At 33.4% G+C, this 26,122-nt stretch overlaps 1 protein-coding gene across 2 annotated transcripts in view; it reads right to left on the minus strand.

Annotated features, from left to right (window-relative positions):
* Positions 1–26,122, minus strand: part of CSMD3 (CUB and Sushi multiple domains 3) — a 1,219,369-nt gene that overhangs the window by 318,434 nt on the left and 874,813 nt on the right. For both annotated transcript variants that reach the window (XM_057736100.1, XM_057736099.1), the window contains one exon: positions 7,435–7,604. In XM_057736100.1, coding sequence (XP_057592083.1) covers positions 7,435–7,604 — 170 coding nt within the window. The remainder of the gene's footprint in view (positions 1–7,434; positions 7,605–26,122) is intronic.

Genomic DNA, 26,122 nt, shown 5'->3' on the forward strand with positions numbered 1-26,122 from the left:
AAAGAATAAAGAAAAAAAAAAGAATGAAAAGAACTGAAGACAGCCTAAGAGCCCTCTGGGACAATGGTAAAGGCATCAACATTCGCATTATAGGGGTCCAAGAAGGAGAAGAGAGAGAGAAAGGACCCGAGAAGATATTGGAAGAGATTCTAGCTGAAAACTTCCCTAACATGGGAAAGGAAATAGCTACCTAAGTCCAGGAAGTGCAGAGAGTCCCAGGCAGGATAAACCCAAGGAGAAACACACCAAGACATATAGTAGTTAAATTGACAAAAATTAAAGACAGAGAAAAGTTATTAAAAGCAACAAGGGAAAAATGACAAATAACATACAAGGGAATTCCCATAAGCTTAAAGCTGATTTCTCAGCAGAAACTCTGCAAGCCAGAAGGGAGTGGCATGATATACTTCAAGTGATGAAAGGGAAGAACCTACAACCAAGAATACTCTACCCAGCAAGGAACTCATTCAGATTTGAGGGAGAAATCAAAAGCTTTACAGACAAGCAACAGCTAAGAGAATTCAGCACCACCAAACCAGCCCTACAACAAATGCTAAAGGAACTACTCTAAGTGGGAAACATAAGAGAAGAAAAGGACCTACAGAAACAAAAACAAAACAATTAAGAACATGGTAATAGGAATATACATATCAATAATTACCTTGAATGTAAATGGACTAAATGCACCAACCAAAAGACACAGACTGGCTGAATAGATACAAAAACAAGACCCATATATATACTATCTCCAAGAGAGTCACTTCAGACCTAGGGACACATACAGACTGAAAGTGAGGGGATGGAAAAAGATATTCCATGCAAATGGAAATCAAAAGAAAGCTGGAGTAGCAATACTCATATCAGATAAAATAGACTTTAAAATAAAAAATGTTACAAGAGACAAGAAAGGAAACTACATAAAGATTGAGGGATCAATCCAAGAAGAGGAGATAACAATTATAAATATATATGCACCGAATATAGGAACACCTCAATACATAAGGCAAATGCTAACAACTATGAAAGAGGAAATCAACAGGAACACAATCATAGTGGGGGACTTTAACACCCCACTTACACCAATGGACAGATCATCCACACAGAAAATTAATAAGGAAACACAAGCTTTAAATGACACAATAAATCAGTATGATTTAATAGATATCTACAGGACATTACATCCAAAAACAGCAGATTACACATTCTTCTCAAGTGCACATGGAACATTCTCCAGGATAGATCACATTTTGGGTCATAAATCAAGCCTTGGTAAATTCAAGAAAATTGAAATCATATCAAGCATCTTTTCTGACCACAACGCTATGAGATTAGAAATCAATTACAGGAAAAAAAACTGTAAAAAACATAAACACATGGAGGCTAAACAATACGCTACTAAATAACCAACAGATCAGTGAAGAAATCAAAGAGGAAATCCAAAAAAACCTAGAGACAAATGACACTGAAAACACAACCATCCAAAACCTATGGGATGCAGCAAAGGCAGTTCTAAGAGGGAAGTTTATAGCTATACAATCCTACCTCAAGAAACAAGAAAAATCCCAAATAAACAATCTAACCTTACACCTAAAGAAACTAGAGAAAGAAGAGCAAACAAAACCCAAAGTTAGTAGATGCAGAGAAATCATAAAGATCAGAGCAGAAATAAATGAAATAGAAACAAAGAAAACAATAGCAAAAATCAATAAAACTAAAAGCTGCTTCTTTGAGAAGATAAATAAAATTGATAAACCTCTAGCAAGACTCATCAAGAAAAAGAGAGAGAGGACTCAAATCAATAAAATTAGAAAGGAAACAGGAGAAGTTACAATGGACACCACAGACATAAAAAGCACCATAAGAGACTACTACAAGCAACTATATGCCAATTAAATGGACAACCTGGATGAAATGGACAGATTCTTAGAAAGGTATAACCTTCCAAGACTGAATCAGGAAGAAACAGAAAATATGAACAGACCAATCACAAGTAATGAAATTGAAACTGTGATTAAAAATCTCCCAACAAACAAAAGTCCAGGATCAGATGGATTCACAGGTGAATTTTATCAAACATTTAGAGAAGAGTTAACACCCATCCTTCTCAAACTCTTCCAAAACATTGCAGAGGAAGGAACACTCCCAAACTCATTTTATGAGGCCACTATCACCCTGATACCAAAACCAGACAAAGATACTACAAAAAAAGAAAACTACAGACCAATATCACTGATGAATTTAGATGCAAAAATCCTCAACAAAATACTAGCCAAAAGAATCCAACAACACATTAAAAGGATCATACACCATGATCAAGTGGGGTTTATCCCTGGAATGCAAGGATTCTTCAATATATGCAAATCAATCAATGTGATACACCATATTAATAAACTGAAGGATAAAAAACTACATGATCATATCAATAGATGCAGAAAAAGCTTTTGACAAAATTCAACACCCATTTATGATAAAAACTCTCCAGAAGGTGGGCATAGAGGGAACCTACCTCAACATAATAAAGGCCATATATGACAAACCCACAGCAAACATCATTCTCAATGGTAAAAAACTGAAAGCATTCCCTCTAAGATCAGGAACAAGACAAGGATGTCCACTCTCTTCACTACTATTCAACATAGTTTTGGAAGTCCTTGCCACAGCAATCAGAGAAGAAAAAGAAATAAAAGGAATCCAAATTGGAAAAGAAGAAGTAAAACTGTCACTGTTTGCAGATGACATGATACTATACATAGAAAATCCTAAAGATGCCACCAGAAAACTACTTGAGCTAATCAATGTATTTGGTAAAGTTGCAGGATACAAAATTAACACACAGAAATCTCTTGCATTTCTATACATTAACAATGAAAGATCAGAAAGAGAAATTAAGGGAACAATTCCATTCACCATTGCAGCAAAAAGAATAAAATACCTAGGCATAAACCTAACCAAGGAGGTAAAAGACCTGTACTCAGAAAACTACAAGACACTAATGGAAGAAATCAAAGATGATACAAACAGATGGAAGGACATACCATGTTCTTGGCTTGGAAGAATCAACATTGTGAAAATGACTATACTACCCAAAGCAATTTACATATTCAATGCAATCCCCATCAAATTCCCAATGGCATTTTTCACAGAACTAGAACAAGAAGTTTTACAATTTGTATGGAAATGCAAAAGACCCCGAATAGCCAAAGCAATCTTGAGAAGGAAAGATGGATTTGGTGGAATCAGGCTTCCTGACTTCAGTCTATACTACAAGGCTACAGTGATCAAGACAGTATGGTACTGGCACAAAAGCAGAAATATAGATCAATGGAACAGGATAGAAAGCCCAGAGATAAACTATGGTCAACTAATCTATGACAAAGGAGGCAAGGATATACAATGGAGAAAAGGAAGCCTCTTCAATAAGTGTTGCTGGGAAAACTGGACAGCTACATGTAAAAGAATGAGATTAGAACACTCCCTAACACCATACACAAAAAGAAACTCAAAATGGATTAAAGACCTAAACATAAGGCCAGACACTATAATACTCCTAGAGGAAAACATAGGACGAACACTCTTTGATGTAAACAACAACAAGATCTTTTTTGATCCATCCCCTAGAATAATGGAAATCAAAACAAAAATAAGTAAGTGGGACCTAATGAAACTTCAAAGCTTCTGCACAGCAAAGGAAACTATAAGAATAAGTAAGACAAAAAGACAACCCTTAGAATGGGAGAAAATATTTGCAAACAAATCAACAAAGGATTAATCTGCAAAATATATAAACAGTTCATCCAGCTCAATATCAAAAAAACAAGCAACCCAATCAAAAAATGGGCAGAAGACCTAGATAGGCATTTCTCCAAAGACGACATACGGATGGCCAAGAGGCACAAGAAAAACTGCTCAACATCACTAATTATGAGAGAAATGCAAATCAAAACTACACTGGTTAGAATGGGCATCATCAGAAAATCTACAAACAGTAAATGCTGGAGAGGGTCTGGAGAAAAGGGAATGCTCTTGCACTGTTGGTGGGAATGTAAATTGATACAGCCACTATGGAGAACAGTATGGAGGTTCCTTGCAAAACTAAAAATAGAGTTACCATATGACCCAGCAATCCCACTGCTGCACATGTACCCAGAGAACACTATAATTCAAAAAGACACATGCACTCCAGTGTTCATTGCAGCACTATTTACAATAGCCAGGACATGGAAGCAACCTAAATGTCCATCAACAGATGAATGGATAAAGAAGATGTGGTACATATATACAATGGAATACTACTCAGATGTAAAAAGCAAGGAAACTGGGACATTTCTAGAGACATGGACAGACTTGGAGACTGTCACACAGAGTGAAGTGAGTCAGAAAGAGAAAAACAAATACCGTATATTAACACATATATGCAGAGTATAGAAAAATGGCAGAAATCAACCCGTTTGCAAGGCAGAAATAGAGACCCAGATGTAGAGAACAAACATATGGACACCAAGTGGGGAAAGCAGTGCTCGCTTGGGCAATACATATACCAAGTGGGGAAAGCAGGGAGGGTTGGCGGGGAATGAATTGGGAGATTTGGATACCAAATTGTATGCTCTAAATATATGCAGTTTATTGTATGTTAACTGTATCTCAATAAAAGTTCTAAAAAAATTAAAAAATAAAATATAAAATAAAATTTAAAAATTAATGTGTTTATAAAAAGGAGGAGGGAGAGAGAGAGCGGGTAAGCATCAGACTGGATGATGAGCTCTCAGAAAGGAAAGTTGTTTGTGTGTGTGTATATATGTGTGTGTGCAGTTATAGATAACAATAACACATTATTTTTTCATTGTTGTTGCTGTTTTTGTTTTTGTCAGAATCCAATACAGTGATGTTATACAATAAATGAAACCAGAAAACAAAACAAAACAAAACCTTCTTCTAAGCGTTATACTCTCTTAAAGATTACAAGAGAATGTCATTTCAAAGAATGTAGCCAATCCTACCACATAAAGAAAAACAATGCTTTCAAACCTCTCAGTCAAGGAACAGAGGGATCTATAATGGGCTAATTGTTTCTCTTATTTCTTATGTCCTAGTTGGAATGGAGAAAGAGAACTGACTCTACTAGGTTTAACATTGGAAAGTGCTGGGGATGAGGATAGGTTCTCATGGATTAGTTTGCAGTTAGCAAACAACCTATCATCCTGAGAGAAGTTTGGTTTATTAATCTTTAAGAATTAATCATTTGTCCTTTGCAGAGTACATAGTCTACTTGTGGATGCCTAACTGTGCCTGTGTCAATAGGTATCTTTGAACTAATAGTTGTCCAAGGGATTAATAAGAAGAATAACATACAGACATTTTACATCTTACACTGGTGGAGAGACCATGAAGACAGACAGCATTTAAAAGCCCATCTCAAACTGTCTCTATAGTATGGCTTACTGAAATTCTTTTAAAGTAATAATTTAGAATAAATTAGGTTAGACTATCAGTAGAAGGATAGTTGAATTGGTGTGGTTCCAGGTTAATATTTAGTATATAATCTTTTCAACTTTGAAAAACATATATTTATTCTAGGAAAGATACAATTTTTAAAAAATTTCTGGCAATATAAAATTTCATACTTTCACTCATGAAAGAAAAATCATTACTTAATGAAATCCACTAAAGGGTCTTATGTCAAGTTTTTCTGCCTTCCTTTATCTATCACCATCACATCACCTCACATTGTCACTATTATTGAGGTCCCATCCTTCCTCAATGTAACAGACTACAATGCATGTGACCTTACTCCAAATAAGTAAGACATTAGTCAGAAAGCACTCTGAGAAACATATTAGGGCTATTTTTTGAAAGGCATCACCTCTTATCACAAATGAATTTTCAAAATAAACATCAATCAGTATGGAAAAGTAATGTATAAATTTCCAGCATCACTGAGAACAGAGAACTATTTTAGGAAGGATTGTGGTAGGCATGGGGAAGCATTTCCTGACTTTTAATTTATAAATATGTGTTTATAATTGTTGCTTATTGATACAGATTAGTAGCTACACTCACACTTCTGATCTATGTTGTCAATACATTTTTTTCCCCACAGCTAGCAAAAAAAACCAAAAAAAAAAAAAATAAATAAAAAAACAAAACACAAAAAACACCACTGCCTTAGTTCTAAGTGCAAGCAACCCATTAATCTCAACGTTGACCTCAATTTAGCAAATAAACTTATTTTAACAGGAAAATACAAAAAATGAACTGGAAGTTGAAGATATTATGCAGTGAATTTCTGTTGCCAATATGAGAAAAACACAAAAAATAGGAATAGCACTAAATTAATACTAAAATTTTATATATCCAGGTGTATTGGAGGAAATCTTTCCCATGTCTACACAAATCTTACAAGCATACAAAACTGTTTGTGTTAGAGAACCATCAATTATCATTAAATTAATATTTTTTTTAAAAGAAGAACATAACCAACAATCTTAAAATCACTGCTTAAATAAAAATCCACCACTCCAGTCAACCTGGGAAATCACAATTTTTTTCAAGATTTGTGAAAACAGAGATACATTGAATTTCTTACCTGGATTAAGGAAATCTCAATAATGAGAAAAAAAATGTATGTGATCATTTTTAAATATTTAAATGTGATTTTATAGAAGTGTTTACTTTTATTCCAATAATGAATATAAACTACATTCACCAAAACAATTACTTTGCAAAATATGCATCAGCATGTATGAAAATATTTATTTGCCTAAAATTGCATCATTTAAAAAAATTTTTTGGCTGTGCTGTACAGCTTGCAGTTTCCTGACCAGGGACTGAACCCAGGTCCATGGCAGTGAAAGCACTGAGTCCTAATCACTGGACTGCCAGGGAACTCCCTTTAATTGTATCTCTAAATTTGATTATTTCAAATTTTTAAAATAAATTAATAAATTTTACCCTAATGTTTATTATCAACAGAGTATATTTTTCTTAATTTATAGACATTGTTAGTTTGATATATCCATAAATTATAAAAATTTTGTCATAAATGCAAAGAGTTATCCATGTATCAACAGAGATAAGTTACGTAGTAAACATCAAAATAAAAATAAATAAATGGCCATTTTATGGATTAATTACTATGTTTCATAGATAATATTTATTGAATATAACATATTTGGCATGAAAGTGTCCTTATTTGGGTGCTATTGAAACATTAAATTCATGTATCATAAAATCAAAACTTATAAATAAACATTAGAAACAAAGCATTCTATCTCAACAAAAATAGTGATAGAAAATGGGAAATAATGTATAATTTAAATCTATGAATGGCAGAATCAACTTATGGTTGATTATAAATACATATACACACATATATATGTATTAATGTATATTTAATGACTAAAATGATCAAAATATAAATATTCTGAGTTCACCTACCTTAAGAACATCTCCTTGTGCTAAATGAAATGTTCTGGCTGAAATATTGATTCCTTTTCCTGCTTGAACTTGAATACTATAAATGCATTCATGGTTGTTTTCATAGTTGAGTGGATAATTTGGAGAAAGCAAAATTCCTTCATTATTTATTGCAGATGCACCACATTCAGCTGCATGTAAAACAGAATATTGAAGTACAGTTTAATAGAAAGCATCATCATTTCAAGTAATGTAATGTATGGAAGTGTAGATGCATTTTATTTTAACTACAGCCTAACATGAAAATAATATACAGAATGGCTTTATGTTGTAGATGATTAGCTCCCTCTCAAATAAAAGATGGGAAGAAGGAGCTACTGCCCCTGGACAGCACTTGTACATAAATAGAAATACATAATAGTTTCAGTATTTTTGCCCCCCTTGGATGAAACAATAGCATGGAAAAGAATGGGAGCAAAAGATTTTCAGGATATATTTTAAGTTTGTAGATCTCTGATTAATTTATTATTTTTAAATTTATAATTTACTTATTTTAAAGTATAAAAAAGTAGCAAGATCAATCTTGTTTTAGAATGATTCTTTACCTTTAAATGCTTTACCTTTTAAATGCTTAAACATTAACAAAAATCAGGCAAAAAAAAAAAGCCTAATGAGGAAATGAAAAGGATCAAGATGGAGCAGTCAGTAAAATATTAACATAGCATAAAATAATAAAAACTAATGATATGATGCTAACAAACAATCAACTAGCCACATGAAGTGTCACCCAATAAAGCTCCTTCAAGTAACTTTTAAGGTAAAAGAAAAACAAAAACAAAAACAAAAAATTCAGTCTCCCAATATAGATGTAAATTATTTTTATTTTAATGATATTTAAATATAGCCAAAGATAAAAACAGGTATGTCATTATACTTTTAACTGTATACAATTATAATACCAAAACAAGTTTACAAATACAGGAACAACTATAAAAACAATAAAATTTAAAATAACAATATGTATCTTATGTTGCAGAAGATTTCTTGAAACTAAATTGCCCTTGCCAATGAGAATAAGGAGCCAGCTGATAGGGCACAAGCTTTTGGAATTTGCTATGCCTTTAATTACACCATGCTGTGTAATAATTCAATTTTCCCTCATCATCTCTGAATTGCTGAGAAACTCATGTGTATAGTACAACAAAATGCCATATGTCTTTCATTTAGTGGAGAATCGTTTATACTTTATTTTTTAATTTTTTAAAAAATTTTATTGGAGTATAGTTGATTTAAAGTGTTAGTTTCTGCTCTATAGCAAAGTGAATCAGTTATACATATACATATGTCCACTCTTCTTTAGATTTTTTTTCCCATATAAGTCATCACAGAGTATTGAGAAGAGTTCCCTGTGCTATACAGTAGGTCTTTAGTAGTTATCTATTTTATATATAGTAGTGTGTATATGTTAATCCCAATCTCCCAATTTATCCCTCCCATACTCTCCCCCTGGTAACCATAAGTTTGTTTTCTGCATCTGTGACTCTATGTTCATTTGTACCCATTTTTTAGATTCCACATATAAGTGATGTCATGATATTTGTCTTTCTCTGTCTGACTTACTTCACTCAGTATGGATAATTTCTAGGGGCATCCATGTTGCTGCAAATGACATTACTTCATTCTTTATTATGGCTGAGTAATATTCCATTGTATATATGTACCAAATCTTTATCCATTTCTCTGTTGATAGACATTTAGGTTGCTTCCATGTCTTGGCTATTGTAAACAACACTTCAGTGAACACTGGGGTGCATTTATCTTTTCAAATTATGGTTTTCTCTGGATATATGCCCAGGAATGGGACTGCTAGATCATATGATGGCTCTATTTTTAGTTTTTCAAGGAACCTCCATACTGTTCTTCACTGTGGCTGTACCAATTTAGATTCCCACCAACAGCGTAGCATGTTCTCTTTCTCCACACCCTCTTCAGCATGTATTATTTCTAGATTTTTTGATGATGGCCATTCTGACTGGTGTGAGCTGATACCTCACTGTAGTTATGATTTGCATTTTTCTAATAATTAGTGATGTTGAGCATCTTTTCATGTACTTTTTGCCTGTCTGTATGTCTTCTTTGGAGAAATGCCTATTTAGATCTTCTGCTCATTTTTTGATTGGGTTATTTGTTTGTTTGTTTATATTGAGCTGCATGAGTGTTTGTATATTTTGGAGATTAATTCCTTGTCGGTTGCTTCATTTGTAAATATTTTCTCCCATTCTGTGGATTGCCTTCTTGTTTTGTTTATGGTTTCCTTTGATGTACAAAAGCTATTAAGTTTAATTAGGTTCCAATTTTTAATTTTTGTTTTTATTTTCATCACTCTAGGAGGTGGATCAAAAAAGATCTTGCTGCAATTTACATTATAGAGTGCTCTGCCTATGTTTTCCTCTAAGAGTTTTATAGTGTACAGCCTTACATTTAGGTCTTTAATCCATTTGGAGTTTATTTTTGTGTGTGGTGTTAGGTAGTGTTCTAGTTTCATTCTTTTACATCTAGCCATCCAGTTTTCCCAGCACCGCTTATTGAAGAAACTTTTCTCCATCGTATATTCTTGTCTCCTTTGTCATAGATTAGGTGACCATAGGTGCTTGGGGTTATCTCTGAACTTTCTATTCTGTTCCATTGATCTATATTTCTGTTTTTGCGCCAGTACCATAGTGTTTTGATTATTGAAGCTTCATAGTATAGTCTTAAGTCAGGGAGGCTGATTCCTCCAGCTCCATTTTTCTTTCTCAAGATTGCTCTGGTAATTTGTGATCTTTGTATTTCCATACACACTGTAAAATTTTTTGTTCTAATTCTGTGAAAAATGCTATTGGCAATTTGATAGGGATTTCATTGAATCTGTAGATTGCTTTGGGTAGTATAGTCATTTTCACAATATTGATTCTTCCAATGCAAGAACATGGTGTATCTCTCCATCTGTTTGCATCATCTTTAATTTCTTTCATCAGTATCTTAGAGTTTTCTGAGTACAGATCTTTTATCTCCTTAGGTAGGTTTATTCCTAGGTATTTTATTCTTTTTGATGTGATGGTAAAAGGTATTGTTTCCTTAATTTCTCTTTCTGATCTTTTATTGTTAGTGTATAGGAATGCAAGAGATTTCTGTGTGTTAATTATGTATGCTGCAACTTTACCAAATTCATCGATAAGCTCTAGTAATTTTCTAGTAGCATCTTTAGGCTTTTCTATGTATAGTACCATGTCATTTGCAAACAGTGACAGTTTTACTTCTTCTTTTCCAAAAGGAATTAGGATTCCTTTTATTTCTTTTTCTTCTCTGATTGCTATGGCTAGGACTTCCAAAACTATGTTAAATAAAAGTTATGAGAGTGGACATCCTTGTCCTGTTCCTGATCTTAGAGGAATCATTTATATTTTAAATCTGCCTGGTTTCCTCCTTACTAGCTTACTAGAATCCAGACATGCTTGTGGAGCATGAAGACAAAACTTCTCAGATCATACAGATGATCCAGAATATACATATATGGTTATCAGTTAGATTATTTAGTAGGGAATGCAAACAGTTTTAAATCATTTTATAAAGTCATGGAGTTCTGAGAATATGTACTTGGATGCCAGCTTGCAAAATACTGAAACATCGATTAACAGCTCAGGCTTTAAAATTCAGAAATTAGTTTCAAAATTAAGCCCCATGCTCTATCTATATGGCTTTGGCAAGTTATCTATTCTCTGTAAGCCTCAATATTGTTATTATTCCAATGGAAATAGTAATACCCTTTTCATAAGGATGTCTGTGTGTGTATGTGTGTGTGTGTGTGTGTGTATGTGTGAATGTTATTATGTGCAGAAAATACATATAGAGCATTTCGCAGGCAACTGGCATACAACAAGTGGTCAATAAATTAAAGATATCACTATGAATATTTTAAGTATAAGTACTAATGGTGGCATCATGTTATAAACAAAGAAAAATAGTTTCAGATACTAAAATTGTTACCAGTGTGACTATTCAGGTGTAGAAAGACATTTAGGTATGAAAAGCAAGAAGGCTCTTTCTAATTTTGGACAATTATTTATGATATTAAAATTATTTTAACTGAGCATAACACAACCCCCCAAATAAAGGTCAAATGATAGTTTATTTCAAAATATACTAATAATTTACTGTAATGTTTTCAACATTTGAATGGTAGTAAATGCCTTCTAATATTGATTTTTAGTGTATAATTTAAAAGACATTTTCCTTTTTATGAACAATAACCTGCTTTTGTTATATTTTAATTTTTGGTTGATTTTAATGGAAGAAATTTTCACATATTGGGATATGGGGAAATCATTCTGGCTAATACATGATTTAACTTGAATTTTATGCTAATTAAAATAGCCTGTTTGCGGCTTACCAAACATACATTGTACATCTGCTTTAATCATTAAAAAAAAAAAAAAAGTTACCCTGACCAGAAGCAAAGAATGCCCATGTTAAAAATAAAGATTAAGTGCCTCCTTTTCTGGGATGCCAATGCTGGTACTCCTTTGATAATAACACTTCCTACACAGGTGCCAATGACATGCTGACTTGCTGTACACATGCTGATATGGTTTTTTTGGAAACCTTGAAGGGATGTATCCTAAACTTGTTTGATTTTCTTTGTTCTGAAAAGATATAAAACTGTCCTGAAAAGAAGGCTTCTCTTGAGCAGTTCCTCAGAGTTATCTGAGAGGCTGTCTCCCAAGCTATAATCCTCAGTTTGGCTCAAAACTCTTTCTATTCCTAAAGACTGTTTTTTGAATATTTCCACTGATGTTTCCATTATAAAACGGCTATAAATGATTTTCTACCTGGTGAAATAATATCAGGACTTAAACCAGAATGGAAGAATTAAGGAATCAAATTTAGATTAAGTTAGCACAGTTCTCATTTAATCAGGACTCATTATAAAACTTGGGGCCCAGTACAAAAGGAAAATGTACCACACTTGTTGAAGCATGTTAAAAATTCTGAGTGATCAATAGAGCATAAACTAAGCATGGCCCTTCCCAGCATGAAGCCCCCACCATGGGACTGCATGGGTTTCACATCCATAAAGCCAACTCTGCATTTATTCTTCATAACAAATCTACACGGTAAAACATTTTCTACAGTTTTATAGATAAAGACACCAAAGTGAGTTTTCTTGCTAAAACTGAACAAATGGTGTATATCAGAGCTGGGATTTACACTGGGATTTATTTATGTCATTGTCCATGGTGTTAAAAGGGTAAACATGTAATTTCTCTTTCATATCAAAATACATTTTTGGTGTGAAAGGAGCCATTATTAATAATTATCCCACACAGCAGTTGTAAGTTGAGACTATCCCAGATAAAATGGTAGTTGGATCATTTTTTCTTTATACTTTAACTGATGCACACACTATTTAAGGACATTATATTAAAAATTAAGAGGATTATTTTGTGTGGGCTGGGGTATGTCTTGGAGGTCAGAATACATTCATCCCACATATAATTTATAAATCTGTATTCCATTATACATAATTATTAAAGTTTGGAATGATGATCTCATATGAAGGAAAGATCTTGAAACATAAAAGGATTAAAATCTGCTCAGAATGTTCTACCTATAAATACAGGAAAATGAAAAAAAAATTTTTTTGATGAGCGTTAATAAAATATTCTACTAAAAATAAGTTAAGGAGGAACTTATTTAGCCACAGTGACAAACTCCAGAAGCGAGGTGATTAATAAACTTATTTTTACATGAAATCTCATCTTTGATTTTATCTTTTAATTTAAAATATACCGAACGGTGGCTTCCCAGTACTCAATGTAGTACTAACATCTGCCCTGTATAAGCTTTCTTTCCACACTTCGGCTACAGCAGTCTTGCTTGCCAACTGGAATTGAACAGGATCGAAAGTTGAAATTAACAATTAACTTTGCACAGTTTGACCATCTGCCCAAGTCTAGCAATGAACATGCTTCTGTGTCTGCTGTGTAATAAGCTAACACAATGATATTTTCCAAATGCAAGTCTGATCCTGTACTTTCTGCCTAACAAATACCATCAGCAAATCAAATCCACAGAATGTCATACAAGGCCATTTATAATGTTAACCATGCCTTTCTAGTTATTACCCACCATTCTTTCCCATGGACCTTGTAATTCACCTATCCTGAGCTACTGGCCCTTTGCCACAGGCTCACACTCTAAGCCTTTGGACATGATGTTTTCTCCACGTGTAAACACCACCTCTGGTCCCAAGGGATGTCATTTCAGTGTTCAAATAGAGAAGAAAATGACTTGATATTAAATAATACTGTTATGGTTCTTTCCAGCATCGGGTGGCTGTGATGGTATAAGGAATAAATGAAACAATGTCATGCTGAAGTATCAGGGATAAGTCTCACAAATAGTAATGGCTGCAATGTTCATGAATGTCCAGGAAAAGTACCCAAGCTACAACATTTTCACTGCATACGACCTATCAGAGCAAGTGTTTACAAGGAACATTTTGAAGTGAGAGGATATGAGTATTGGCAAACTATTATTGGAATCTTCTCAAGATATGTTAAAATTAACTGAGAAGAGGAACTAGCAGCAGAACAGCTAACATCAAGAGAGGAGAGGAATGGCTATTTGATTCTAGGAAGATACGGTTATTAAAAAAAAAAAAAGACAACATCAACTACACAGGAAACAGGGGCTTGAGTAAAGGAAGTCCTAAAATCCAAGTGACAAAGATGAGGTGAAAAATAGTCTCATCTCCCACCATAGTGACATTTATGGACAGTACCCAGCTGTCACTGAACAAACACAAATCTGTGACTTACTGCATCAGGGTTTCAGTTAGATGCTGTGACAAATTGCATACATAATATAATATGCATGTGAAACATTTGTCATAATAAATATAAGCTTAACAGAGTACCTTGGTAGGTAATGTATACTAAGATGTTTAAAATGGCTAGAAGCAGATAATAATATGCTCTGATTTGGAAAAACAGATTCATTTGATAAATATTTATTAAATCCTTATTATGTACAGGGCATGGGAGGTAGAGTGCTAAAGCTCCTCATATGACTTACTTTCCAGCAGAAAGACAGATGTTTACTATATAATCAGTCAAATAAATATACAGTATGTGAAAACATGTAACTGGAAGCCCTGGATATTCTTCTGAGTAAAGTCAAGACTTCCCTGAAGGACTGAAATTAGTGCATTAAGGGTGATGGCAGAAGGCGGGTTGGGAGAAAGAACATCCCACACAGAAGGAACATGTCTGAAAACAGCATGGGGGGACCCATGACAGGTTCTGAGAACTGGGAGACCAGTATGAGAAAGTCTTTATTTGTGTAATGCTGAGTTAGAGGTAGGGTTTCTTTTGTTGTTTATCTGGTATGATAGGGGAAAAAAACATGTTTTCCTGAGGTGTGTATGAAAGGAGAATGTCACTAAGTTGGTTGCAGAACATGACAAATAGAGAAGAAGACTGAATGAGCTACGTTCATGAAAACATTTTCTTGAGATTTTGGGTTAGAAAGGTATTGCTTCAGAGTCCAGGGTTTTCAATGTTTTGTGGAAGTGAAGAAAGGACACTTTTCCCTACCTTGACATAAGCCCAGCACCTTGTTTTTATTATTTGGTCTAGAATGAATACATGTTATCGATAACTGATGTCACTAACTTATAAAACCTAAATTTGTTGATATGAATTTCCTACAAAATAATCAATGTTAAATAATCCCTATTAGGTGATAATGTCTCCTTTCTCTGATTTCAAATGAGAGATCTCTAAGTCACAGGAATTAATAATATGAAGACATTACATAATTTAGCAGAGCATTAGGGAAACATTTTTGGAGAATAGACCCTCCGTGATTTTTATGGAATAATAATATTTTTGTGCAATCTCCAGTCTACCTGCTGTTTACTATGATGCCTTTATTTTGTGAAAAGCAAACCCTATTCATATAAAATATTTTTAAAAATTTAAACATACAGATTAAGAAATCTATTTGAGTTACCAATATGAAACTCTTTGCTGAGCTGAAAATAATATATTGATGAATGTGGCTTTGATTGGATTGGAGTAGGAGAGATATGTGTACTGGACCCTAGTGATAAGAGTTGCAACTACAGTGAGGAATTCAGTACACCAAGGATATCCACTGAATTTCAAATTTTTCTTACTAAAAAATAGGCCAGCCTATGTATGCATCATTAATCTCCACTTCTGGGATAAAAGTAAACAAACAAACAAACAAAAGAAAACCCCAAACAAAACCCCAAAACAAAACAAAACACACACACACAACACAAACAACAACAACAACAAAATCTGGTAACATCTATTGTGTGCATACAGTCATATATTTTCAGATAAACTGGTAAAATGTTTTTCAGTAACTTGGCTGAGAAATTTGAAAAATATCTATAACTAGTAAAGTTTGCAGTTATTTTTGAAAATTTGCATTGCAATTGAATCTCTTCTTTTATGCTATTCTGAAAGCTCCATGCATGTGTTATTTTTAAATTATTTTGTGAAAGTGATTAAAATAACCTTGATTTGTATTATTCAAAAAAACCTTAGAAAGTTTTCAAGCCTAAAGATATGGCATGCTAAGTCAAGTAAGGTGTAGCATTAAGCAGAAATATATTCCCATATGTTCATTACCAGAAAAAAAATAATGGTAATATGTGATTGTGTTCATATAGGAGAGTGTGGGGACATTCAAACTTCCATATTCAAATCAATCACTTTTTTTTGGTCACATAAGTGAATTTGCCTATTTTTATTTTTTATTTTTTTTAGCTTTATCAGTTAATTGAGCCCATTTTGTTCCAAATCTAATTTCTACTATATTTCATGAAATTAAGACACCATTGATTGTAAGAGACATCATTATTTTATGTTTCTAAGAAAGCAAAAATGTTTCAAATAATCTATGGTAGCTGTTGATTGTGAGATACATAACAATTTCAGAGATATTAAATTTTTCTGAAAAGGGTATCTAAAAATGTGAAATATAGTAAAATGTGTTAAGATTTAATATATTTAGGCACACTTCTAATATTCCTTTATGACATGGCACTATAAACAACACATTTGTTCTTTAGAAATGTTTTGTCAGTTTTTTTTTTTTCAAATAGATACTTAATGCTTGGATTCTCAGAAGGGGGTGAAAATCAGAATGTAAAGAATTATTAGTTCCCTTATGCCACCACTGAAAATATGAGAACCATAGTATTACTTGTATAAAGTCAGGGTTTTTTCCTTCCCTTTGCTTTTCTTAGACAACATTGATACTTAACTGGCTTTCCCTTTCTAGACTCTCTAAATACATTTGTATGTATTCAAGCACAAATTAATGCTTGTTAGAAGTTATTTACTTTAAGTAAAGAAAATTTATTTTACTTAAAATAAAATAAATTTACTTTATAATTTTTCACCTTAAAAATTCATTTTAATGCATTTTCTATATTCATTTTTGCCATGAAAAATCACAGTAATCATTATTGCCATGCAGAATTATTATTTTATGGACATAAATTCAAAACATTTTTTATCAAATACACAACTTTCAGTGAAAAAGTGTGGAAGAATTCCTATAATCTGACATTGTCCTTTCATGGTTTCTTCCTTCCCTATGCAGCTATTTGGGGTCTACTGTGCTAAGTTTATTTACTCATTAAAAATAATATTATTAACAATAATACCTATAGACATACCAGGTACTTGTTAGGTCTTTAGGATAAGTTCCTTGTCCTCATGTAATATGTAGTCTAGAGGAGAGACAGACAGGGAAACTCATACGTGCATGAATATGTAATCTGCAGTGTGATACAAGTTTGTGCAATGATCTGGGATGGTAAACACGGGGAAATCATACATACAAAGTATCAATAAGACAATAATGTTAGGGAAGACTTCATGGACTAGGTTATCCTTGATCTGAGTCAAAGAAGTGATTCCAGTGCTAACCAAAATATATGAAAAAGAGATTCCAGGCCAAGGGAACTGCTAAAATGAAAGCACAAAAGGGTAAACTAGATAGACATAGTTAAATGAACCAGTAGCTCATATGCCATTCCAGGAAATTCAGATTTTATCATATAGGCACTGGAGATCCATTGAAGAGTATTAAGGAGAGACAAATATGATCAGATTTGAGAAACCCATTAGGGAGACTCGATGGGGAATGGATTATAGCCCTGGGTTCCTAGAGGGAGAAAAACCTAAAGAAGATTATTGTAGTGTATCAAGTAGAAGATGGTGAAAGCCTGAACTAAAATGAGGGAGGAAGAAGAAATTGAATGTAAGAGTTATAAGCCTGGATGGGAGGGGAGTTTGGGGAAGAATGGATACATGTATTGATATATGTCTGGCTGAGTAGCTTTGCTGTGCCTGAAACTATCACAACATTGTTAACTGGCTATACACCAATATAAAATTAAAAGTTTTAAAAAAAAGAAAGTAAAAGTTATAGAAGAACTGGCTTTGTGTATGTTGATGAACTTATTTTTGTACATAATGAATTTAGTATATCTATGGGATATCAGGGGGAGAAGTCCACTAAGCAGCTAGACATATTTGTAGTCATGGGATTGATGTTTCAAGCCACAGACGAAAGAATTTATTCAGGGAATGCATACAAATTGAGAAGAAAAGCAAACTAAGTCCAGAATTCATGGAGCATCAGAATTTAAGTGGGAGGCAAAAGGGACATTCACATAGGTGGTATCATGGAGGAATAGGGAGTGAATAGTTTCAGGAAAAAAAATTCTCAGTGGTATTAAATGTGTCAGAGAGAGTTAAATTAAGATAAATACTAAAAATTCACTGTTTTGGGTAATTCAGAGGTTAGGAAGAAAAGGATAAGACAAGGACTTTAACGATGTTGGCTGTAAAGGGAGGTAGAAGGATACAAGGATAGCCAGCAGTGACTCAGGTTACATAGAGGCTAAGCAGGGTTTTCAAAAGTCATCCCTGATTCTGAAGACTTAATAGTCTACTATCCTAAAACTAGACTAATAAAGAAGTTATTTGGGAAAATATGTGTGATTTTCAATGTGATAAGTGAAGACACATTTAAATTCCACATATAGTATTATTACTACTATGAAACAACATACATATAAGAGAAAGAGCTATGAGAATATAGCAATAAATTCTATTGTAGTTTTTAGATAAATAACATTAAAATTCAGTGGAAAAAATGGCATCAGGAATGTTCAAAACATGTTTTCTATTCAAAAATTAAAATACAATATCTTTCATCTAAAATAGTCTTAGATGAATCATAAAATTAATAAAGTTCTCTCCTGGGACTGGGGAAGAATGGAAACAGGAGATGGGAGCAGACAGCTTCTTCTTTATGCATTTTTCTCTTTGTTTTCCTATATTACTCTAGCGTGAGCATGGTCTGACATTTTTAAATGGAAGGATAAGAAAGCAAATAAGGGACACATAGTTTCTTAAATATTAGGGTTATTTTTATGCTATTGAGTACTCCCTACTACTAAATTAAATGATCCAAATGTTATAGTAAGAAAAAATTTTTAAAGCATATAAAAGGCCACATTTAAAGAGAGAAGTGCCTAATATAACGAATGTCTAAGGAATATGTTAGCTAAGTTAAGGATTGAAAAAAAACCCTACACAATTACTTTATGAAAAATAAAATCTATATTAAGCAAATCTAGTCATTTAAGCAGGATTATTGATTTGCATTTCATTGTATATAGAAATAAAAATTATTCTCAGCTGAAGACAGATGATAGTTGTTTATTCCCACTTAAACTCATCAAAACCAATATTTGTTTTTCAAACTGTAACATGCAACTTTTCATTTAAATGATTTTTTCAAGTGGAGTTGGGGGGTAGTTGCCACATTTCTCTTTGAATTCAAAAAGCCCTGAAATCCTTAAGAACTGTTTCCAAGGCTCATCTCCACAAATATAATTGTTTGGCAGTTATTATAAAGAATGTCTGGCATGTGTTGTGTTGATCCTACCCTAAGCTCTAAGTTAAAGCCTTTGTGAGAAGAAGACTGTCCTTGTTTCTCACCCTTAAAGAAACACTAAGAAGGAGCCTCAACAAAAAGTAAAGGAATGTTTTGGTCTCTCAGAATCTCTGCTTTTGGGTAACATCCGTAATCCCAATTCTCTGATATTTCCCTAGTTTCTACCATCAAGTTTGAAATGGCACTTGCAAATATGAGATTTCCCCAGCTGTATGAAATTCAGGTTGTTGTTGATTTCACCACTTCTTCCCTTCTTATACAAGAACAATTGTATAACATGATCTAACTAATCAATAAATAAGTGGCCAAAGGCCATTTTGACTAGTACTTTTCCAGTTCTGCAGAAATCATAAAACAGATCCCTCCCAAGTTCCTAATAAACAAATGAACAAAAACCAAAACTGAGGAAAGTCCCTAGGTCTGATTGCCCCTTCATCGGCTGAGCATCATCTTTTCATTCTCATCTCTTAGCTATACTCTAGAAGATGAAGGGAGTGGACTTTAGGCCCAGAGAGTCTACTGAGCCTGCAATGGTGGCCTTCTCTTTGGTCAATGTATATAATGTCATAATTTCAGTTCAGGGAAAAGCCTCATGCTTTCTGCCTCAAACCGTGTCAAAATCCACCATGCTAAGTACTCAATAATTACATTCATATACTATAAAGCAAACTATAACTAATTTTTGGAAAATGTGGCATTTTAGGCGAGTTTTTAAGATTTGAGAGTATTTACTATGGACTGAAACATATTTTTGTAAATTAAATATGTCAAGAGAAAAATCAGTATGCTGACAATTTAATAATTTCTAAAAAACTTCACAGTGGAAAGTTCTAGCTCAAATTCTAAGGTTTCATGGGGATAGAATCACTGAGGAATGCCATTCATAATGTAGATAAAGCCTTGATTTTACATCTGTGAATACAAAAATCAGGAGCTAGAGTCCCAACCCTAGACTACATATATGCCAGCAGGTACACCTTCTGGTTGCTAAACACCTTTCCAAATATTCCTTACAGGAAGCATAGGGAGTATTTACATTCTATGGAATGTACCAAATTGATCTGAGGAAATGAACTATGTTGGGTTTTGCCACTTTAATTAACTTATTAGTTGTTAGCTTCTTGATATTGATAGCTAAAAGAGTTAGAAAAAATATCTTCAGAAAAGAGTAGTCCAATTTTGAATGAGCCCTTAGGATTCCACACACGTACACACACATAAAATCCAGAAATCTAAAAATAATTCAGACAATAAGAAGCAAGATAGCTAAGGACTGATAGTGCCAGTTGTATGTTTTGTTCTAAAGCATGATCCTTAACAGACTATTGGCTTTGGAGATGGCTTTTCCATTCAAACTAGGTATGACTCATCAGTACTAGTGTGGCATTTGTTGTGGGCAACAACACATGTTGAGTCATTTTATACTCCCATTATGGATTCCAGCTAATGAAATTAAATTCAAATGTGCCTTCTTGTGTCTACTGGACAACAAGACTGCATACTGAATAATTTGTCAATATAAGAATTCAAATTTCCCTTAAGAAATGTAAGCATCTAAAATATAGCACTGTGAATTAAAATGTTACATTTTAAATACATGATAGGTGAACAGAAATTCTAATGCATAGCAGCGGCACTGTGCTATTTGCTGGGAGTAGAGAAGAGTGCAACAAAGAGATTAAATAAATTGCTATGTGATGTGCTTTAAAAACATATATGAACAACTTCAATGGGAGTACTGTGAATGGAATAACCAATTTTGCCTGCAGAAGTTGAGGAAAGCCCACAGAGAAAGTGAAACCTAATCAGGTTTTGAAGGCATGAAGTGCTATCTGCTAAAACAGCTGTACAATGCCTTTGGTCTTCCTAAGAAATAACCCATCTTATTATGTTCCTCATGTTCTTAAGAGGCATTACCAACTAGTTATAACAGATATATAAACACTGAATTTTTATCTTAAGAGAACTAAGATCTGCATGAATCTGCGTAAGAAACTATTCCACTTCCCTGGTTTTCTCTGCATCCATTTCTTAGTGATAGTACATGGGTTGAAGATTCCTTGATCATAGCTGTACATTCCCTGTCTTGTGTACTAATAGGGTGTAACTAATAAATTATAAGAATTTAGGGGACAGACTGCAGTATGGGACAAATCCAGGAGATTATAAATTACAAAACCAACTGGAGAATGGGGACTAGCCCCTCCCTGACTTCTCCGTAGCAACACCACTGATTCTATAGCAGATGTTAGGAGCAGAGTTTGAGATCAGTGTTCTTTCAAAAAAGAAATATTAAAAAGGGACAAATGTGATCCTGCAGTGTATATTTTTAGACAGTGCCAATTACAAAATCTTGCAGCAGATCTTGTGTGTAGAATTTCATTTTATATAAATTTGAATTATACAAATTTGAAATACTTTAATAATACAAATATTAATAAATTCTCATTTTATATAAATTTAATTTACATAAATATTTCAACTAAAAATAATAAAGAATCTCACAATTTCAAAGCCATGAACCAAATTGGTTGTAAACCATGTTTATTTTGATGTCACATGACCTTCCCCCTTTATTTAAAGTTAAAACTGGAAATGCCTGCCTTCCATTGGTACACTATGCTTTGCATGAGAAATACTCTGGAGTGCTTGTAGTGACGTTCTTTGATTCATCTCACGTGTATTTACTGAGTGTCTAGTATGTACTAAGCACTATTCTTTGTACTATAGATTCAGCCATAAAAGAAAGAAGACAGAGACAGAGATGAAAATCCTTTTTTCAGGAGGCATCTATTCCTGTGAGGGTAGACAGGCAACAAACAAGGACAGAAAAACAAGTAAATCAAACAATAGGTCAGATGGTCATAACTGCTAAGGAGAAAAAAGCAAATTAGAGAAGAGGCACAGGAAGGATATTCACTGAGGGTATTCACTGAGAAATCACATTGGAGCTGAGATCTGAAGGAGGTAAAGGAGCAAGTATGCAGTTACTTAGAGAAAAGCACCACCGGCAGAGGGAGTAACAAACACACGGCGAATGTGTTTGGCATTTGAGGAAACAGCAAGGAGATCACTGTGACTGGAGTGCCTTAATTACCATTGTAGCAAACTCATCACTTTTTCTGCTTCTACTCTTTCTCCCCTGGAGTCTGTGCTCAACTCAGAGCCTGCATGATCCTTAGAGACAGATGTTCTAGGATCCCTATAATATGTTCATCCTTTTGACGATCTTTTGTTCAGAACACTTTAATGGTTTTCCATCTGAGTAAAACCAAAGTCCTTGTAATGGTCAACAAAGCCCTACATGATATAGTCTACCCTCTTATCTCTCTGCCATTACCTCATCCTAATTTTCCCTCTTCTTTCTTCCACCATGCTCTGTTCTCCTCTCCCTTACTCTATTTGGGTTCTGATGAAAAGACTTATCAAAGGGACAAACGCAGAGGAGTTCTAGGATGTATGCCTTTAAAAGATCATTCAGGCTCTGAATTGGGAACAGTCTCTGGTGAAGCAAGGGTGCTCACCATTACATTGCTATTATTTTAACAGTCACTGTAATTAAAATTTACATTTTGTTATCTTATAAATCTTTCAAGCATCCAAGCTCTCATTAAGTTGTGGTTATGCTAATGTCAGAAAAATTTTTTTAAAAAAAGAAATAAAGAAACTTTAGAATGGAATTTATATATGATAAAACACAACAAATATGGCTAACTACCATGATATGCTTTGTTAATTTAGGAGATAACAGTCTACAAAATATTATAAAAGTGCTGAAATTTTTTTAAAGGAGCATTAAAGTAAAAAAAAAAAATCACCACTATTTTAGATTTATCAATTTATGCTTTCACCTCTTCATTTATTATTGTAAGAAATGTGCACATGATTTAAAAGAGTTTGAATTGTGATGTCTTTAGGAACATAAAACACACTTGCATAAAATGTGACCACTCTGTACAACTTCTAAGTGTTAAAGTTTCAACAGAGTTTATGAATGTTAAGCAAGTTGTTGTTTAAAAGTAAAAACTAGAAGCTTTTGCTGAATATTATTTGTTACATCCAGCCAAAAAGACAAAATTAAGAATATTATGTTCATACTTTAGATATTTTGACATTTTCCTAGTCAAAATGACATTTTAACATTTCTAGTTTGGACATTTTCTACACATATATAGTCTTATTTCTTCAAAAACTTTTCCATGACAGTTTCAATCCATACAAATTTCTATCTTCTTAAAATTTGTCTCAGAACACTCACTTTGGCACTTTTTGGTTCGTCTTCCATCTAACATTCATAATATAAACCTGTCAAATGTAAGATCTGTGACAGTTTTTGCTTTTCTCTAGAATGCTTCATATGCTAAAAATATAACAGGATTTTAAATTTCTATACCTCCTGTTTGGGAATTTCATATCATTGATCAATCTGTGATTCTCAAATCTATTTCCAATCTGGTTCTCTTTATCCAGCTCCAGTTTTGTATATCCTGCCATCTACCACATGTCTCCAATTGTACACACCATAGCAGCTCAAATCCCCAAGCAGAAAGCATTCACTCCATCTTCTCAATCCACAGCCTTCTCTGCTCTCTTTGTGCACTATCTCTGTGAACAGCAGCCAAGTGGCTTGTCAACAGGACCACAGATGTATTCTGCTTTTTCTTGATACTGGCCTTTTGCAGAAGCTGTTAGCCCTCAAGAGACTATTTTCTCTCTTATTCACACTCACCCTCCCCATCCACACGTAATTAATGCCTTCTCATCCTTTAGTCTCCATTAGAGATCATTTCCTCTGGGAATTTGCTCCTTTTTTAGGGCATTTATTACTCTCTATCAAAATTTCCTATTTAGCTGTTTATATTGCCTTCAAACTGTTTTCTCTTTGAAGTCAAGGAACTTATCATTGTTCTGGGACACTATATCCCAATTGCCTAGCACAGTGGTCAGCCCAGAATATGTATAATTGAATGGATACTCAGTAAATTTGTATTTGCTAAAATAGTACGTTAGAGTATTAATCTCAAATTAGGTTCTATACTCTTCTCAAACTAGATATACATTTTTTAAAAATAGATTTAATAAGACCAATTGTTATTTCTCACCCCAGGAAATGTGAATAGAGATGGTTCCCTCTTTATGTTTCTGATTATCCCAACCTCTAACGGGTAAGTTTGGGAGATTAATTAATTCAACAACTTAAATTTTTATGCTAAACCATGACTGTAACAGAGTATTTTAAAAACTTAAACATAAGCATCTAGAAATGAATTAAGAGCCATGTGTAAAAGGTAATATTGGTGTACTAAACTGGTTAAGAGGTTTTTGAAACATTAAAATTCCAAACCTGATGACAGGCATTTAAGAGGCATACAGAAAATGGGATTTAAACTAACAATAATTTTAATTTCTAAGTCTGTATACATCTTGGTTTGAAATAAAATACTTTATTTTAGAAGGAAATAGTTAACTGGAAGTCTGAAAAATAAATTCTAAGACAAAGAATTTAACTGTCCATGGAGAATAGATACACAGGACCTTTGCAACAGAGGTCTTTAGTTCACCCTGAAGTTGTTTGTTACTGTGTGTATGTATGTGTGTTGGGAGGAGGAAGATGGGGGAGGGGGCCATTGAAAGCTCCATCATGGCCTAAGAGAAATATCCTTCCATATTGTTTATCTCATTTTACTCTGACTCTTAGATCACCAAACAATGTTCTGATTACTGATTTGATATCCCTGGCAACCTGATGTCAGAAAGAACATGATAATGACAATGAATACTGTGATTTGGGAATAAAATATATGTCTTCCAGTAAATTAATAACTATATATATAACCAATTCTTGTCTGATATGTTAATACACTGAGAAGGCTTCAACAAAGTTGAGTTCACACCCTGCAATCTGTTCCTGGATTAGGGAACTAATTGCCCAGGATAATGCCACTCTTTGAGGACTCAACACTGTTACCAACCAAGTTACTCCTTCATATGGCAACTCTGCACATAGAGAGAGTGGGTTTTGGAATCAGATTCATCTGGCTTCAAAACTATAATTTTATCACTTTAAAGTTCTTTTGAATTATATATTTTAACTAATCATAAAAAGTAATTCAGTTTTTTGGCAAGGACTTACAACAAATTCATTTTTTAAAAAATATTATATTTCCTGAACAAATTTTGAGCTGAAATTTGACAGTAATAAAACCTTTTTTTGTGTGAGTGTATAGATCTATGCAAAATGTAGTATACCAAATTCTATCATAAAACACATGAACTTGAATTGTCAGAATCCACAGTAGATGAGATTAATTTAAGCGTTTTGAACCATGACAGTATGGTGTTTCACAAAAGTTGAACAAATATGGGCTTTTATTCTCAAGAGCTAACCTATTGACAAAACCTAAACATTTCCTGAAATGTCTTTTTAAATGCCAGTAGCAATAGCTGTGAAATTATTGAACCTGCAAGTTTTAATTGAGAGTTTGTTGATCTTTCCAGATAGTTAAGATAGCACTGTAATTGGTACCTAGAAGCATGTTGAAAATTACCTGAACCTGAAGCAAAAAGGTTCGAATAAAATATTTTTACAGTCATTTTGGACAAGATATAGAATATGTACATATCATAAAATTTAACCAATAATGTAACTACTAAT

Source organism: Hippopotamus amphibius, chromosome 5, assembly GCF_030028045.1.
Source record: "Hippopotamus amphibius kiboko isolate mHipAmp2 chromosome 5, mHipAmp2.hap2, whole genome shotgun sequence".
In the NCBI taxonomy this organism is placed as follows: domain Eukaryota; kingdom Metazoa; phylum Chordata; class Mammalia; order Artiodactyla; family Hippopotamidae; genus Hippopotamus; species Hippopotamus amphibius.